Here is a 19,584-nt window from a genome sequence, read left to right as displayed (position 1 = left end):
CTGTCACAAACGTCTATACTTATGGAAACTAGTTTTAAATAATGTAAGACGTTTCTATGATGTTTCTGTATTATTGTAGTATTTATACATTTGTCTGTCAAACTGCTAATAAAGACAAAAGTATTCATTCAATAAATGAATGAATGAATCAATCAATCACAAGTTGAATCCCCTATTTTGGGCACTACGTTGCAGCAGTGACTAACGACCGACCAACATCATGTTATTAATGGCAACATCGAATTTGCTATACTTGCAGTACATTGAGTCATTGTATTGCGTTGTGCTTGAAATGTACTGTAATTCTGCAAACTGTTAATAAATACTTCAATCAATCAATCAACCAATCAATAATTGTGCCTAACGTTACACAAACGTATAAATACGCAACACTAATATGCTTTGTCGCAATATTAAACATGATCATACAATGCTATGTTCATTCAGGGAACTGAACTGAACTCAGTCTATACTAACTAGAGTGGGATCAATATTCACTTTGCAGTTTATCTAGGTGTAGCGGATGCGGAAACAGAGCCTGTATAATGTACGGTAATGTGTATTATGTGCAAAATAATGACCGGATACGGTAGGCGTGCTCCAGACCGGATCAGAGCACTCAACTGTAAATAGAAACCAGGTTTTTTAGTTTCCTTGTGTACTGCGGAAAGCCTCGAGCCTGGCGACTTGCGGAATCATTTTAAAATAGTGTGAGCCAACAATCTGTCTCGAGAGAGACTTCTAGTGTGTGATTTGAAAGAAATTGAAAATGAAATTCATTTTTTGTTTTACTGCCCATTATATGAAGAATTAAGACATGTATTATTTTTTTAAATGACAACCATCTGTGTTGACTTTTTCTGGTTGGAGGACTATGAAAAAATGGAATTTTGTTTTAGGAAAGGTATTTTTGCTTTGACAGACTTTTTATGCAGGGCGTGGGAAATAAGGCAGAATGTTTTGTTTGTGTAAAAGAAAAAAAAAAGGGAATAACAACAAAACAAACCTGTTTCTTGTACACAATGCAATATTGACGCAATGATATGGTGTGTCCGTAAGTCCATGTGGGCTGGGCGCCTTTGGTGCATGACACAAAAATAAAGAAATCTATCTATCTATCTAACTTCAAAAGGAGCCTGCAACACTAAACAAACGAATAGGGAAGTGAGCAAAACTGTGTCACATGATCAGTCCAGTCCGTTTGATCATGTGACAATTTCAGTCACAACATTGCAGTCACAAATCACAACCACAGATACAACAGTCACATTTTGCCTCTCTGCTCAGCAACTTAAAGACTCCAGAATAGGTTCACTGACTATACTGTCACAGCTGGCTACCGAGAAGAACACCACACATTACAAGGTAAGTTGTGTTTAGCTCACTATTACTCAGAGCCTTAGACATAGACATTATATAGACATCTATTATACGGCTTTGCTATACTCATATAGCCCTAGATAGAATGTCTGTGATATTTACATACATCTTTACATACACAGCCATAGATTGATTGATTGCAATTAAACACCGCGGCCGTGATTGCTGGGACCATGGACTCCCAGCCATCACCCGCGGTGTTGAATTATTAGACTGTTTAGACTGACAAGCGCGCATAAATCTGCTCCGCACGGCGTGTGTATAGGCTACTCACCCAATACATAATTCCTAAGACTTTGAGTCAGATATTGTCTTAATACGTTCTGGCAGAAAACGTGTGTTTAGTCAAGCCACCTTTCCACGACGAGCTGCACACGGACGACATATCGTCTCTCATATCAGGGTGACACTGCATTTATCAACTTGCTTGGATCAACAAACGTCATCATAAATTGACCAGGGGAGCACAAACGGGTGCGTTATTGCGATTGGTTAATTAATCACACCACCTTATAGGTTTAGGGGTGGCTGAAATCCGACACTGCCCCCCCCCCTCTTTACTTTATTTGTCATTAAATGTTACTGATATTAAAAAGGGTATCTTTGAAAAACAAAAAGGGTCCCGTCAGACACTTGCCAAAATGTTGCGCTTTAGTTTAATATAATAAAGAGCAACATTTTGGCAAGTGTCTGACAGTGTGCGGAGCTTTTTCTTTGTTTTTCAAAGATACCCTTAGGCTTTTTAATATATGTTCTATCGCAACTAGCTGTCACTATAGCCTTCTGAGGTGTGCATTAAATGTTCTGATGAATTGAAAATGGAGGACCCGTCCCCCCCATCTAATTTAACATTTGTGGAGTTGGTCACCTGACCAAAAGCGGTTGACAGAAACTGGTCGACATGTTCTGTTGCCCCAACACGGGCAGAAACAAGGCCTTTTAACCAGGCTACTTGCACACACTACAACTCGCTTACAATTCGCAAACCTGGCAACACTGTTCCGTGTTCTCATAGGCCCTCCAGGCCCGCCCCCACAGCTACTTTTCAGTCTCACAATCGGCCATCTTGCTTTTTACTTCGATGCGCGAGTGGACATTTAATGCAAATACATTAATTATAGCTCCAGCAAGCAAACACAAACACCTCAACTCCATCTCATTGTGAATAAGAATTCCGAGGGGAAAAATAATTTTTGGAACGCCACTTTCACCCAGTATGAAGCTAAATGTGGAAGCCGTGTGTGTCACACCAACACTGGTGACCCAGAGAATCCTGTGCCGATTCTCAGGCATCTGGCCTGAGGCACTGCCTGCGAGTTGGCTCTGCGTGCGCTTTTTCCAACTCTCACTGATTTATCCAGCTCACACGTCAATCACAGTCAGCAGCTCTCAGCCTGCACACACACGCACGTCTGTCTTGCGCACACGCGCACACACACACACATACACACACACACACACACACACACACAGAGACACAGAATAGGCATGCAGGCTAAGGCGAGTGGCAATTTAATGCAAATAAATTATTTATAGGTCCAGCAAGCAAATCATGATGGTCTGTAGGTCACAATCACATTCCGATTTGAGGGGTTGTGTTTTGTATGACATTTTGGCCAGTAGTTTTATATCTATCTCAGCTTTTGCCTGATAGCACACATGCTAACAGTGCTGACCACAACGTTAGCAGCATTTGATGACAGCTTGCCATAGCAACGTACAGTGTGCGCAGACCTAACGTGAGCTTCTGGGACAGAAACTTGCGTTTTCATGACAGCAGCAGCTGCTGCACCCTGTGATAGATACTGTGCTAAAGATGCTAAAGCAACACAAAACAACATCCACACGCAAAACAAACCAGGGACCAGGGTTGCCACATATCGTGGATGTGAGAGTGAAACAAGCAACCAGGTCTATAAAAATGTTAATAGGCCAGTTCAAAGTAGGTAAATCAGAAATGGTCCGGAAATTAGTCTTAAAATAATCAATTATAGTGTTGACTGTCACACTTTGTTGTCTAATGTTGTTTCAGAGCAGTGGAACTCAAACATTTCCATGTCAAGGACTACCAATAGATAAACAAGTCCAAAGTAGCTTATAATGATCAGACTTGGCAACACTGTCTCTAGGTTGAACGTTCGACTTTACAAGCTCACACATATGAAATATGTTTTTTTTTAATCTTCAAACTGAGACATATTTGATGATAATACTGTTAGCACAGTCATCATACTCCAAGAGCATACAAATGGAACCAAATGGACCCTGATTTTCCCAGAGAGCAAATGGTATCAAATGGGGGTCTGTGGCCTAATGCATTTCAAACTGGGGCTTCTTGCTATTATATTCTCTGCATATCTTATCAACTTGGGGTGAATATTTCACCACAATACTTTACTGAATATTTCACAAGAATATAACACAAGAGTCAAATGTACGGTCAAATGTAATCACAATATAGGCTACAGATGTACATATTTATGACACAGTAAAATGTCGAAAATTAGTGCTATCCCCCCCCCCCACACACACACACACACACGACAGGCAAGGCTGTTGTTTGCATCGTTAGCAGGCAGCAGCTACCTTGCCACTGCTCTCTGTGACTGTAGTTGTTTCACCATGTTTGCGTATTTATGAGAAATAAAAAACACTTTCTGTTATTGCAACGACACTGGGATGAGCCCGGCGAAGCCGGGCGAAATTCTAGTTGTAAACAAGCGCACTGCTTTTCTGGGTATTTCGATCCTCTTAACAGACCTTGTATTGAACTGTGCTTTCCTTGAAATGTGCTTACTGCTCACTCTAAAAACTACTGCGTCAGGCACCCAGAACTTGAGGCAAATAAATTGACTCTGGGAGCCAACCCAGGGCAAAGTGGGTTGGCTCCCATACAGTCAATTTATTTGACTCTATGGGAGTCAAATAATTTGAGGGGAAATAAGCGTACCACCTATGTAGGTGGAAAGAAGGGAGGGGAAAGAAGCGTACCACCTATGTAGACGTGCTGCGGCGCGACAGCTTGGCTGACAACACTGCAGAGCTCAAGAACCTGATGATGTGGATAGGAATTTGTGGAGGGCAGCGATCCAGGTATCCCGAGTTGGTGTTGGCTAGACCTCACTCTCGCAGCAACTAAATTAATCAATCAATCAGTGACACTATTAAAAGCATCTTACATTATTCCTAATGCAGTCTGCAGACAGTACACGCCTGGTGTGACATGAAGAGGGAGGAAAGGAAAGGAAAGGTACTATGTTTACCCAGGGTAACTGGACTAAGCTCAAGAACTTGTTTACAGCCAGACCCTGCTCATAGAACATTTCATGGTAGGGGTTCAATGCCTTGTCCAAGGGCACTTCAGCGGTGGTAATTGTAACGTGCCGGTCCGGGGATAGGAACTAGCGATCTTCCGATATCAAGACCGCAAACCGTTCGGCCACCGCTGCCCCCAAAGTAGCCCCCAAAGGAGTGATTGTCTTTTGCAACTTGATATACAAAATGTATAAGGAGCTCGCTGCTGAAGGCAACAGCGGGCCTGTAGCTACTTGCCAGAGGACCATGTGAGCTGAGACTCTCTTCCTTTTTTGTGGTTTTGTCTTTTTTTTGTGACAGAATGTTAATACGGGAAACGCTGAGCGTCGTCCTCCTGCTGTCGGCGTGTCTGGAGTTGGCACAGGCGAGAGGCTGCTCCAGTTGGTTCTGCAGAAAGTCCCACCGTGTGAGCAGCGGCTACGGCGGAGCTGACCCTGGATCGCCACTCTTTCTCACGCCTTACCTGGAGAAAGGCAACATAGATGAAGGTACGCATCTTCACGACCCAGTTAGACTCGATTAACTCAGACCGAAACCCTGTAACTTCACAAGATGCTAACTTCACAAGAACTTAAGAAGCTGAACATGTGGTGTCCAGAGAGTGAGAGAGTATAATTTGAGAGAGAATGAGGAAAGTACTATAGAGGGTATGTGCGTGACATCATCATCATCAAACCAGGAAGTTATGCAGGAACGCCTACTGAGTGTCTAAAAACTACTTTCTGGCCTTGACCAGTACATCCAAACAGAAAAGTCATATCTAATTGCAATAAACGACATTAAATGATGTTAAACTCACTTTTCCTGCCACTCGATTTGCCATTCACTTTATGCATGCGCATACCCTCTATAGGAAATGGCAATGAAGTAGGCTACAGCTATATCACCAGGAAATTATAAGGATTGATTAAGCAATGATGATTATTAGACTGAAGCCGATTTAAAATAAAGTGACAAGTCACAGAACCGTATACACATCACCTCCATAAGGACAACATATATCTAGACATGTGAATGTACATTAATTCATATACGTAATGTATTATACTTGGTTCTTCCAACATACGCATTGCTTATTTATTGTTCCGTATATTTCTGTACATTTCTGTATTTATTCTCTCATTGCAGCATTACTGTATTGCACTTCTGGCTAGACGCCAGTCACGCCACTCTTCATTTCATTGTCAAAGTAATTTGTATACTGTGGTCTCACGTGCAGGTGAGACATCACCTGATGATCACCTGATGAGACATCTTGTGATTGTGTGTTTAGTATATTTTGGCAGGAAATTCTATCCTCGCTGTTGTTTGACCCATTTAGGACATTAGAATAGATTCAACAAAATGTCTCCTAAATCATGACAGTTTCCTGAAAAGCTTATTTCATGTCAAGGACCGCAAAAAAATATATGTAATTGGCCGCCGAACCCTATCCGTGTTGTTCCAGCTAGGGAGCAAAGAAGCAAAGATTTGAGTTAAAAATGCTAGCTCTGAAAGAATATATATACCGTATTCTAAGATTTGCGCCACATTTTCACAATTAAAAAAAAAATGGCTAAAGTATAACATAATGCTTAAAACACGAAAAGGGGACTGACATGTTGTTGTTGTGTTTTTTAGCCAGGAGACTGAGTCTGGTGGGACCTCTGCCCAGTGACCCTGGTGTCAATGTCAAGAGCTACGCCGGGTACCTCACCGTCAACCAGAAGTACAACAGCAACATGTTTTTCTGGTTTTTCCCTGCACAGGTAAGGAAATCTGCCGGGATATTTTGTTTGGAATTCGGTGGGGTGTGGGGGAGTCAACATCGGTACACTACACACACACCACGCTATCTAGTATCGGTAAATATCAGTATGTGATAATGAATTGCCCCCACATGTGCATTTTGCACCCAGCCCACTCAGAGTAAAAGAATGCAAGCTATGAGGATGGTTTTTATTTTATTTAGGCTGTACACCGTTTGAATACCAAAGTCTAAATCGGGACTACTACTTTTGCCGCTCGGCAAAATAACAAAAGTCCAAGTCCCGCAAGCAAAAATAAGGAAACACAAAGTAAAAACATTTCCACATTTCCATGAGGCCAGAACTCGATGAACAAAAACACTGATTGTAGAGCCTCACCAATAGGTCCTACAGCGAAGGGGCAATAGTATTGGCTTAAGTTTGACGCGTGCACATAAAGATTCAATGTCCAGAGAGTTTTCGATAATGTCAATCCATTTATTCACATAAAGCCATAGATAAACTATTCACATAAAGCCATAGATAAACTCACTTGATATAACAGGACATGAACTGTTTGGCTTCCCCTATTGCACACCTGAGTGCCATCACCCAACTGACGGGTAATAATGGTGACCAAGGTAACCAACCACCCACCCTCTGACAATTTCACAGCATTCATTTAGATAAACGAAACAAAATAAAATAGGAAGGTATTTTGGCTCCAACACTAATGATGAAGTTACAAAATGAGTCTTCATTCACAAAATGTGAAGAGAACACATAATTAACAGGTTTTCACAGGCCAATGAAGTGGTTAATACTCGGCTGACTGACATCAGGCCATATCACTTTCTCTTGGAACATTGAAAACCCAATGTCAAATGCCTAATATACTGTGCATTATATCCAGTATATATTTTGTGCATTGCTGTGTAGACCAACAGTACTTGATTTATGTTATTTAGTAAAATGTAAAAAATACATGCTATATATGAATCATGCAGAGGATGACACACTGTACTTATTCAGTGGCGGTTCTCTATTTAGTCTGACTCAGCGCCGAAGCTGTTTATTACACTCGTGCTGTATTTATGTAGCCTACTTTTTTATTTGTTGAGACCTTTATACTTTGTCTTCTTATCCTGAAGCGGTCTGTCTTTGCTCTTTTGTATAGATTTATCTCTTTCATAATATTTACAGCTGTAGCAGTCAGCAGATATACGGGAATGAGAGGGAACGGAGTAGGGCTTGGCATGTGACACATTCGCTAGCATTAGCCCATCTGTCTTCAAACTGTTCAAGCGTTGCCGCAATTAATGCAAAACCATTGATGGCCCTCTCAGCCTGATTAGCTGAGATGGCATGCAATTACATGATATTTTATAATTGCTTTAAAAATGTATTAAAATGCATGCCATTTTAACATTAACATGTTTTTAAATGTACAGTTGTACTGTCTGTAGGTACATCCATAAGTCATAACACACTTTTGCAGACATACTGTAACTGATCACATCTTTTCACAATGTAAGCATTTTTATTTCCGACTATGGGAGACTGCAGTGACTGCTTAGTGCTCACTAACATGTAAAAGCCCTATTACTAGAAGTATCACCTTTTATTTTACCAGTAAGACGCCTTGAAGGCGAGTAGCGACCGCTAGGGCTGATACACTCTGCCGGAATAATGTCACTTCATTATTATTATTATTTTTAAATCAAAGGCTACTTAATATCCAAACCCAACAGATAAACAAGTGCAGCAAGTGCCTATACAAAGTGTCGCCACAAGATGGTGCTCAAATCATAGCTTTAGTTCAAGATCCAGATCGCTTTACTGGCATGAAAGGCTCACTTCAGAACTAAAGTTGTCAAAGCATCCAAATGATGCCATTTGTTTGATTTTATTCCAATGTTAAATAAAATGTACTCCTCACATTCCATGTGTCGGTGTTCTGCAGGTGAGACCAGACATGGCTCCAGTGTTGCTGTGGCTCCAGGGGGGGCCTGGAGGGACCTCCATGTTTGGACTCTTTGTGGAACATGGACCATACTTCGTGTACAAGAACCTGACTGGTACAGTGTGGCTGTTCAGACCGGCAGCCCCAATGTCCACATGTTTGGCTTTTACAGACAGCACAAAAAACAATTATACGGACAGCAACTCGCGACGTGTTTTGAGCTTGTAGATTGGCTATTTTCGCCGAGCGATATATGACACAGTTATAAGTTGAGCATTACTCGCCCTTGCGAGTAATGCTTGCAAATAACTCAGTCCTAAAGATTGTATTTGAGAATCAAATCGTACTAGGCTTGCATGTTCAAAGCCAGAGTGATTCATATAAACCCAGAGGTCTTCCAAGGTTATTCAGGCCAAGGACCCTTGAGAGAGAGAGAGATTAAGCAGGGACCCCCACTACATAATTATAGTACAACATGCAAATCGACATTAACATGAATGCAACCATGATGACAGTACCGTCAAATAAGTATGTGAAGCTAACTATCTATGAAAAGGTTTAATCTACATGTTTAATAATTGGTCAACTTGACCGCTGGCTCTGTACTTCCCCACCACACAAAGTATAGTGGACCTCTGTAGTTATTCTGAGGACCCCGTGTTGAAGACCCATGATACATACACACATCCTACGTATAAACGCGTCCTTCCACGGCAACTCTTAACCCCCAATCTTTCCTCTCTTTGCAGTCGGTTCGAGGGAATACTCTTGGGCGTCGAGCTATTCAGTGCTGTATATCGACAATCCCGTAGGTATTTGTTTTATCATTAAAGAAATGGGGGAGGGAGGGAGACGGGGGACTGATAAAGATGGTTACTTGGGGGGGGGGGGGCACGGTGGCACAGTCTGTAGCGCTGTCGCCTCACAGCTAGAAGGTCCCGGGTTTTATTCCCTCTGGGGGGCGGGCTCTCTCCTCCTCAGTGCCCATACCCGAGGCGGGGGTTGGCGAAAGGGCCCTTCTGTGTGGAGTTTGCATGTTCTCCACGTGTCCCCTAGGGTACTGTAGGTACCCTCACAAAGAAACATGCAGTAATCCTAGTCTCTAAACCTAGTCTCTAAAAGGGGAAAGGAACTGGTCGGAAATAACGTGTTCCTTTCACCCGCCACGTCCTGCTGGGGAAACTGGGTGAAAAAATGGGTTGCAAAATCATGGGAAAAAAAAAAAAAAGATTGTTTCTTATATACACCGACTAACAATAAATGAATGGTGTTGTAGTGACTGTAGTATTTACTAATCGATATTTATGTCTTATTGGCAGGTTGGAACAGGCTTCAGTTTCACAGACGATGACCGGGGCTTTGCGCAGAACCAGGAAGATGTTGGCAGAGACCTGTATAGGTAACACGACTAGCTGGAGCATCACTAGTAGTACAGTACGAGTCAAAATATTAGCAGGTTTCACTAGTAGTAGAATTCATAGTAATAGCGGTGATGGTATCAATTGTGGTCATAATAATGTTGATATACAAACATAGTAAGTCTAGTCGACTCTAAATTTTGAGCAAGGTTCCAGACAGATTAGAGCCCCTGACTTAAGTTCTATTATGAAATGTAAGTGAAATATTTCAAAAAAGTATAAAATGCATGTTTTTCTTTTTGGTTGTGGCACAAGAAATGTGTCACACAGCATTTCTTGAGCTACTGTAAGCTCCAGATACACAGACTGACACTCTTATAGACTGCTCGACTCCTGTAGAGTTTTAGATGCCGTAAAATAAGAACTGGAATGCATACAAGAACCAAGTATGCATGAAAAGGAACTGTAACGTTTAAAAATGGCAATGATGAATTCAAACCAGACGCATAAAAACTTTTGTCTGTGTTGCCAGGTTATTTAAAATGGTCTTCATCACTAATAACGCCTCTCTTTGCTTCTCTCCTGTCCCACCACCATCTCTCTCTATCCAGTGCATTGACTCAGTTCTTCCAGATCTTCCCAGAGTATCAGGCCAATGACTTCTATGCCACTGGCGAGGTATGTATAGTTGCGTCTTTTTAAAACCGTTATTATTAATTTACAATACTGACATGGATTCAAACGCGCATCGTCAGTCTTAATTACTATCTAGTTTGCGGCTTTATCTTTTATCAGTATCCGAGCCCTGGCTGGCGGCGGCTCTAACGACCTAATTTCCCCTCTGGGATCAATAAAGTTGCATCTTATCTTGTTGTCGAAAGGGGTTGATTATTATGCAGGTCTCATGCGCACACACAGCCAGAGACCGTGATTAACATTATATAATTTAACTGCACATGCCGAAAGAGCCAGCGAGAGAGACGAAAACACTTTGACAGTTGTTTAGCTAGGCAGTCAATCCCAGCATCTTGAAATACCACCGCTGCTGGCATCTCAACTAATGGCCTAATTAAAACGCTCCTCCTCTGTTTATATTCCCGGCATTCAGCCCATGCTTTTTATCCAAGGGTGACTCGAGTCATGCAACGGCAGTGCAAGACCTAACTTTATACGTCGACGCAAGCCAAATGTTGCGTTTTTTTGTTCAAGGTCACAAATCCAACGGAGATGTTCTCCAGTGATTTGAAATTAATTTCTCTTTCTTGTGTCTGTCTGTCCTTGCAGTCGTATGCCGGGAAGTATGTTCCTGCTATCAGTTACTACATTCATAAAAGCAACGCCAATGCCAAGGTTAAAATCAACCTCCAAGGAATGGCCATTGGGGATGGACTCTGTGACCCGGAACTGGTATGTTTCTGACTTTGAGCACATTTTGATTTTATACAGCCGGGTAGTTTTCTCAGCCAAGATGTCTGATTGGTCATATTGGGTGTGTATTGGATTTATCAAAGTCGTGCTGCTTAATTGGTAACTGTATTTGGTTGTACTGTACTGTATCAACAACTCCTCTGGCATCCCAGGTGCTAGTTGGCAAAAAAAAAAACCTTTCAGACTTAAGCATAAACACTGAGCACAGTTGTGTAAATGATTTAATTTGTCAAGGTGTTGAATGTGTGTGTTGGGCTACCATTAAACACAGACGATGGTCCAAGTTTCACAACTTTTGGTTTGTGTACTGAGTGGAGTGACCGACTGGAACTCATTTTTATGAAAGTTCCATTAACACCCCGGCAGCAACCTGCCCTCGTCCTGTGATTCACTTTTGAGTTTTAATGCGAGTGCTTTGCTACAGTACGCTATGCCGCTGTCAATCAAACTGTAGTAGGGCGTTTGATGAAGAACGACAACTACAGCTTACTGTTCTCTGATGGTTGACGGTGGTGATTTCGTCGACTAATACTATGACAAAAACTGTCCGACTACCTTTTTTTTTTTTTTTTCAGACTAAAACAAAATGAAAACTAAAGCTATATGACTAAGCTAAATATATTGACAATTTCGTCGACAAACAAAAACTAGACTGAAATGTTAGGAAGGGACTAGTGGAGAAGAGATCCAGTATCTAGACGGCTAAAAAGTCATTTTACACTTTGTTGCATGCTGAAAATGGCAGATTTTACAAGCTCACAACAACACGGGTAGATCGGCTATTTTCAGCAAGTGTAAAATTCTGTCATTACGACGGCATCAATACATTTTAGTCGACTAAATCAACCGACTAAAATCTTATGATATTCGGTCTACTAAAACTAGACTAGGGGCCCATTCATACTCCTATTTTAGAGCCGAATAAAAGTCGGTTCGGCGCTGTAGAGCCTACAATGTGACGTCATTTGAGGTTCGGGGGGGGGGGGGCGGGTACCGTCCTAAAGTCGGCTCTTCGGTGCTACTGAAAATTTCTGACGAGCTGAAATCTTTTCGGCACTACAGCGCCGAAACAGCGGTTAAAATAGGAGTATGAATCGGCCCTAACACTAAAACGTTCCAGGTGACAAAAATGTGCCTAAAACTAAATAAACTATTCAAGAGAGACTGTGACTAAAATCTAAATTTGCTGTCGGAGTCAACACTGTGTGTCTGTGTTCTGCTGGGCGTGTTTCAGATGCTGGGCGGCTACGCTGACTTCTTGTACCAGACGGGGATGATCGATGAGTTGCAGAGACAGCATGTGGTCCGGGAGACGGACGCCGGCGTTCAGTTCATCCAGCAGCAGAAATGGGTGGAGGCGTTTGAGGTGGGAGCGGTACTGTTGATGACTCCGTCCATTAGCCCATTCTGACCTGAGATCAGATTCTAAAAATGTCTTCTTACATCCTGACGGTTTACTGAAAAAGCCATGTTTCCATGGCAGTCGTTCTTCGATTTTTCAAAAATAGCAGAACTACAAGCTCGTAGCGCGCCACTCGGTGGCGCGCTATGAGCTTGTAGATCTGCTATTTTTCAATAGCTAAAGCATAACCTAATGCTGACACCAAAAGGGGTTCCCACCCAAAATGGGCTAATACTATGACAACTAAAAGTTCGTCTAATACTATGACAACAAAATGTTCGTCGACTACCCTTTTATTTTCACTGACTAAAACGAAATGAAATTAAAACTAAGCTATGATGACTAAAACTAAGACAAAATATATTGCCAATTTCATCAACAAATAAAAACTAGACTGATCCAGTATAAGTCATTTTACACTTGGTTGCATGCTGAAAATGGCAGATCCACAAGCTCACAACATTTGGGCTTGTAGATCTGCTATTTTCAGCAAGTAAAATCGGTTATTACGACGCCATTAAGGCCTGCCAAAATAAATTTTACTCTACTAAATCAACTGTAGATTGAATCATATGATATTTAGTCGCCTAAAACTAGAACTAAAACATTCCAGGTGACTAAAATGTGACTGAAACTAAATTAAAACTATGACTAAAACTAAAATCAACAACACTGGGTGGGAGACGATCGAGGGCCGTCATTTTAGTTTGAAGAATCTTTTTTTTATGCACAAATGTCGTGCTTGTGAGCGGACTTATATGATTTAGGTGGGAAATGAGTTCTTTGTCATAAAAAGGTTTTCTTTTTCTATTGACCGGTCTGATTGATCAAACGTTAAACTAATTTATGTCATCCGCAGAATGCCATGGACATCATTTAATGTTTTTGTAATGCTATTTCTCTCTTTTTTTTAGTTCTTAAATAAATGTTAACTACTTTCAACCCGCTGTCCCTATTTTTGGCCGTGTTATTACAGGCAACATTTCAAATAACTTCAAAATAGAGAAAATATCTGCAAGCTTCGTGGAACGACTACTGTAAGTAGGCTATACTGTATACAGTATATGGGCTAAGTAGTTAACAAGAGCATACTGTTCCTTGTAGCTTATTATGCCTAAGCATGTCGTCCATCTCTGTTCCTTGTAGCTTATTATGCCTAAGCAGGTCGTCTCACCTCACCCCTGCCCACTTTGACAGGCTGGAATGGCTTAGGGTCGACGACAGAGTACAGCATCTTGCAATGGGTCTGGTCCACAAGACTCGATACACCACCAAGATACCCATGTACCTGTCTAAATACTTCCTTAATGTCAACGAAGTCCACACCCACAACACCAGAGGGAGTTCAACAAAACCATGTGCAACCCAGATTCGGCACAAACAAGGGACTAAATAAATTTCGCTCCTATGCCACCAAAATGTGGAACGTCCTACCAACAGTCATTAAGACATGCGAATCCCTTGACTCCTTCAAAACTGCTCTCAAAGGGCACCTACGGACGGCTGCAATTTGAAACTGGCCCCCGTAAAATCTGTACCCCACTGTATATATTTATTTTCACTTTTTACCTCTATGATGATTTCCTGTTTTGACTATATAGTTGTGTATATTCTTTAAGTCTCTAAATTACATGTGTTGATGAATTGAAAATGGTGGGCCCTATTGTAAACTAGTAATGCTTTTATGGTGTCGTCCACGTCCACTCACAGTTAACAGTTTTTGTATTGAGTTGTACTTGAAATGTACTGTAATTCTGCAAACTGTTACTAAATCAAACGTCTTGTCTCCATGTTCTTCAGGTGTTTGACAGGTTGCTGAATGGCGACGTGGACCCCTACCCCTCGTTCTTCCAGAATGCCACGGGCTGCACCAACTATTACAACTACATGTCGTGTCAGGTACGCTGAAACCCTGACGGACGTTTGACCCACAGCTCACGCCTCAACCATACAGTAACTAATTACCCAGCTCACTCCTCAACCATACAGTAACTAATTACCCAGCTCACTCCTCAACCATACAGTAACTAATTACCCAGCTCACTCCTCAGCCATACAGTAGCTAATTACCCAGGTCACTCCTCAACCATACAGTAACTAATTACCCAGCTCACTCCTCAACCATAGTCACTAATTACCCAGCTCACTCCTCAACCATACAGTAACTAATTACCCAGCTCACTCCTCAACCATACAGTAACTAATTACCCAGCTCACTCCTCAGCCATACAGTAACTAATTACCCAGCTCACTCCTCAGCCATACAGTAACTAATTACCCAGCTCACTCCTCAACCATACAGTAACTAATTACCCAGCTCACTCCTCAACCATACAGTAACTAATTACCCAGCTCACTCCTCAGCCATACAGTAACTAATTACCCAGCTCACTCCTCAACCATACAGTAACTAATTACCCAGCTCACTCCTCAGCCATACAGTAGCTAATTACCCAGCTCACTCCTCAACCATACAGTAACTAATTACCCAGCTCACTCCTCAGCCATACAGTAGCTAATTACCCAGCTCACTCCTCAACCATACAGTAACTAATTACCCAGCTCACTCCTCAGCCATACAGTAGCTAATTACCCAGCTCACTCCTCAACCATACAGTAACTAATTACCCAGCTCACTCCTCAACCATACAGTAACTAATTACCCAGCTCACTCCTCAACCATAGTCACTAATTACCCAGCTCACTCCTCAACCATACAGTAACTAATTACCCAGCTCACTCCTCAACCATGCAGTAACTAATTACCCAGCTCACTCCTCAACCATACAGTAACTAATTACCCAGCTCACTCCTCAGCCATACAGTAACTAATTACCCAGCTCACTCCTCAACCATACAGTAACTAATTACCCAGCTCACTCCTCAACCATACAGTAACTAATTACCCAGCTCACTCCTCAGCCATACAGTAACTAATTACCCAGCTCACTCCTCAACCATACAGTAACTAATTACCCAGCTCACTCCTCAACCATACAGTAACTAATTACCCAGCTCACTCCTCAACCATACAGTAACTAATTACCCAGCTCACTCCTCAACCATACAGTAACTAATTACCCAGCTCACTCCTCAACCATACAGTAACTAATTACCCAGCTCACTCCTCAACCATGCAGTAACTAATTACCCAGCTCACTCCTCAACCATACAGTAACTAATTACCCAGCTCACTCCTCAGCCATACAGTAACTAATTACCCAGCTCACTCCTCAACCGTACAGTAACTAATAAACCTTTGGACACTGACCTTTTGAGAATTCCATAGTTTCGCGTTTAGCGTGCACGGAAATATAAATAACTAAAAAGAAATGTGCATTGATATCTCCTGCTGACTTATTTGTTGTATCACCTAGTCATGATGTTGATGGTATAAAGCAGACACTGTTGGTCATGTATTGATCCGGTCCTTTTTTCGTTTTTGGTAATGAGGACAACCAATGCTCTTGACACGGTCTCTCTTAAAAATAATCACTGTTTCTACCATCGTTTGATCCAATCTTGTCATTCTGTTGTGAGTGAGGAGGGCATGTGAAAATCACATCTTCAAATATTCCCAATGCATTCTAATGTCTTTTATTGTGTTTTTCTCTTTACTTTGTGCATTTGTCCTCTAAAGACCTGCAACTAGGCACATTAGTCCTCAAAACACCTGCAACTAGGCACATCAGAGTCCTCAAAACACCTGCAACTAGGTACATTTATATGTGTGAAAGTAATTCCCATGATGACGACGATGATTCCTTCCACAGGAGCCCGAGGACCAGTCCTACTTCTCCCAGTTTGTGACCCTGGCGGAGGTGAGGCGTTCCATGCATGTGGGGAACCTGACGTTCAACGACGGCTCCGAGGTGGAGAAACACCTGGTTCAGGATGTGATGAAGAGCATTAAACCCTGGCTGGGGGAGCTGATGGACAACTACAGGGTGAGGCTCCCTCCTCCCAACGCCTCCATGTGACCGTCCACTAGCCTGACTGCTAACGATTGCAATACAATTATGCAATGCAACAAGACGATGATAATATGGTTGTATAACGCATTCTCTTCCCTCTCGTCGGGCGTCCGTTCTCCAGGTGTTGATCTACAGCGGTCAGCTGGACGTCATCGTGGCGGCCCCTCTGACCGAGCGGTTCCTGCCCACGGTCAACTGGACGGGCGCGGCCGAGTACAAGCGGGCACCTCGCTTCCACTGGAAGGTCCAGCCCACCGACACGGAGGTGGCGGGATACGTCCGACAAGTGGGCGAGTTCTACCAGGTGAGGAGACGAGTATAGAGCGTCGCAGTCCCTCCCCCTTTCAGAACGAGTGGCCCAGGAAATGAAATGCAATGCATTTCTCCCATAGGATTTTCTTAAAGTATTTATTTAAAAACGGTTACGCCGCGGACAAAGCCAACTTGGATCGTGACAAATCATGACAATGAACACTATTTTGGGCCCATCAAATCATTAGAAAGAAGAAAATAAAGGCAGGAGACAACACTATTTGTTTGGTTTTTCTTCTTATAAATTATTTGATCGGCCCAAAACATTGTGTTCATTGTCGTGATTTGTCACGATCCGAGTTGGCTTTGTCCGCGGCGTAACCGTCTTTAAATAAATACTTTAAGAAAAGCCTCTGCCTCTGCCCTACTGTAGACATACTGTTGCACAGTATGTCTTGTTGCCCCCACCCCACCCCTCGGCGTGTTGCCCTACTGTAGACATACTGTTACACAGTATGTCTTGTGCGTACGCCTTGCGACCAGTGGCCTTGTGGTTAGTGTCTACTGTACCTTGGGACTGGGAGGAGGTGGTTCCACCTCTGCCAGAGTCCCTGAGTCATACCAAATAAAGACTATGAAAATGGTGCCCAATGCCTCCTACTTGGCATTACTGGTATAATAGTCATTATTCTTTTTTAAAAAAAGCATAATGACTCTGAAAATAGCAATGGCTGAAAGGCATACGGGGCTGAAGTGATTAATGTATGTTTTGTAATAATAATCAAAATCTACAAAGTAACTAATGACTAAGGTTTTCAAATGATTGTAGTGGAGCAATGTTTGCCTCTGAAATGTAGTGGAGTAGAGGTAAAAGTACTGAAAATTGGAAATAAACATGGGAACCTATTTAGCTACTGCTCCCTTATGTACAGTATGATAATTGTGAACAGATATTTTTTTTTATGTGACCTTATTCGCCTCTGCTCACAATGTCAACCATTTGGCGAGAGATGGGATGCTAATTAACCACTTAGGCCCTATATACTTAATCGTCCTTAAGTTAAAGGTTAATGTGCTTACTAACGCCACGCCTTAAGATTAGTATGACATACAACTCAATTCGTAGGCCCTTCTACCTTAGCATGTACAGTGGGAGCCTTGCTTGCTTCCCCTTATATTTTGTATATTAATATACATTACATATTTAAATGCAAAGTAATCATTAAAAGCAATGAATGGGCATTCGTAAGATAACACTTTCTCATTTCACATCCGAATTGCGTTATATTTCAATACAAATAAAATGGACCATATTGAAGTTGCTTTTATCGACCACTTTGATACGTCACTCAACTCGACCATAATTCCGTGTCTTGTCTTTTTATCGTAGGTAATCATTCGAGGAGGCGGGCACATCCTGCCTTACGACCAACCGGAGAGGTCCTTCGACATGATGGACAGATTTCTGTCGACGCAAGGCTTCAGCTGATCTGACACTAACGAGGCGTTTCGCTTTTCTTTTGGACTGGAAGTGGAACTCTGTTGATTTGGGGCCTTCTCTTTTAACAAGCCATGTGTTCTGTTCAGCTGACTGCGAGCAACTTTGATTTGAAAGACTTAATTTACTTGTAATAATCTGTTCACCATAATAATGCATAATTGCGTTCTCAGATTCCCTCGAATTAAAAGAAGCAACCAACGCTGAATGTATAAACCGCTCTGTGATGCACTAGCAAAATGAAAGTTTCAGATACGCCTCGCAAAAAATTACCCCGAATCAATTCTTGGGGTCTTTCGTCGTATATATCGTTTTATTGTGTGACATACTGTACTATTGCATATGGATGAATATATTTTTTTGATGGAAAGGTTACGATTACGTGGAAAAGTCAATAAAATAAATTGAAAAAAGCACACGACACGTGGCCCCGGGGTAGTGGCATTGAATATCAATATTGTGTCATAAATCATTGCAGTTAAAGCAGACTGTTGGACGGAACGTGAAGGAACTCCCAGAGCAATGGGGCTAATACCTGAAGGGCTCTTTGCATCACATTAGCGTGCATGTTCACTTGTACATACAGAAGCGGTTCCTCTAAAACGGCCACTGTGTAAATAGCTCTGTTCCGAACCTACTTTAACAAGAATCGCGATGACGCAAATTTAAGCCCCAAACCACACCAAAGGGTCGGGTTGGGACAAAACGTTTTTTTTAAGGTACCTTTAAAAACAATGTCCCGACCCAACCCTTTGGTGTGGTTTAGGCTTAATTAAAGGTAGAGTAAGTGATTTCACTTAATTCAAATATCACTTATTTTTTTGTTTTGTTGTGATAATCCTCTCTACTATAGAGTGTGCTGACCATATAAGGAGTTCCTCCCTGTCCCCAGTTAACCCCTGGGGGTCAAAAAACCTTAGGTTTCGTTTTTGACTCTCTATCCTGATTGGACGAAGGCTTAGGTCCCACAGCCAAAAACGAAACCTAAGGTTTTTTGAGTGAAATCACTTACTCTACCTTTAAACGAACTGCTGGATGGGGCATACAATCATTCCTGAGCTGTCATTCTGTGCATTTGGGGAAATAAGGACATTGGCGTCATTTAATAGTCCCATTTTTGGACTGAAATTCTAATCCTAAAGGTTTTCTTTGTTGCCATGTCAGTGGAGTGTGCTCCACCTTTTTCATGTCAAGGACCACCAGAATTAGCAGGCTTCATTTGCACTAAAATAAGCTCCATCATTGGGACCACAAATCTGTTAATAGATCTGCACATGCAGTAAATGC

The 19,584-nt window shown here is 42.0% G+C and overlaps 1 protein-coding gene across 1 annotated transcript; it reads left to right on the top strand.

The window, feature by feature from the left end:
• The first annotated feature begins 1,215 nt into the window (after positions 1-1,215).
• Positions 1,216-18,713, top strand: cpvl (carboxypeptidase vitellogenic like). Its single transcript, XM_080767499.1, has 13 exons — positions 1,216-1,365; positions 4,996-5,183; positions 6,316-6,443; positions 8,386-8,500; positions 9,135-9,193; positions 9,705-9,784; positions 10,355-10,421; positions 11,028-11,150; positions 12,406-12,537; positions 14,374-14,472; positions 16,347-16,520; positions 16,669-16,851; positions 18,190-18,713. The coding sequence occupies exons 2-13, from the start codon at positions 4,997-4,999 to the stop codon at positions 18,286-18,288; spliced, it is 1,446 nt and encodes a 481-aa protein (XP_080623625.1). The 5' UTR covers positions 1,216-1,365; position 4,996; the 3' UTR covers positions 18,289-18,713.
• The last annotated feature ends 871 nt before the right edge of the window (positions 18,714-19,584 follow it).

Source organism: Protomyctophum bolini, assembly GCF_963924005.1.
Source record: "Protomyctophum bolini genome assembly, chromosome: 7".
NCBI classification, from domain to species: domain Eukaryota; kingdom Metazoa; phylum Chordata; class Actinopteri; order Myctophiformes; family Myctophidae; genus Protomyctophum; species Protomyctophum bolini.
Note: the sequence above shows the minus strand (reverse complement) of the source record. Positions and strands in the feature narration are given on the sequence as shown.

Excerpts from the sequence above, each read along its gene's own strand:
- cpvl (XM_080767499.1), top strand. The coding sequence starts at position 4,997 with ATGTTAATACGGGAAACGCTGAGCGTCGTCCTCCTGCTGTCGGCGTGT. Across the intron at positions 12,538-14,373 it reads AATGGGTGGAGGCGTTTGAG|GTGTTTGACAGGTTGCTGAA; the intron begins GTGGGAGCGGTA and ends CATGTTCTTCAG. Across the intron at positions 14,473-16,346 it reads ACAACTACATGTCGTGTCAG|GAGCCCGAGGACCAGTCCTA; the intron begins GTACGCTGAAAC and ends TTCCTTCCACAG.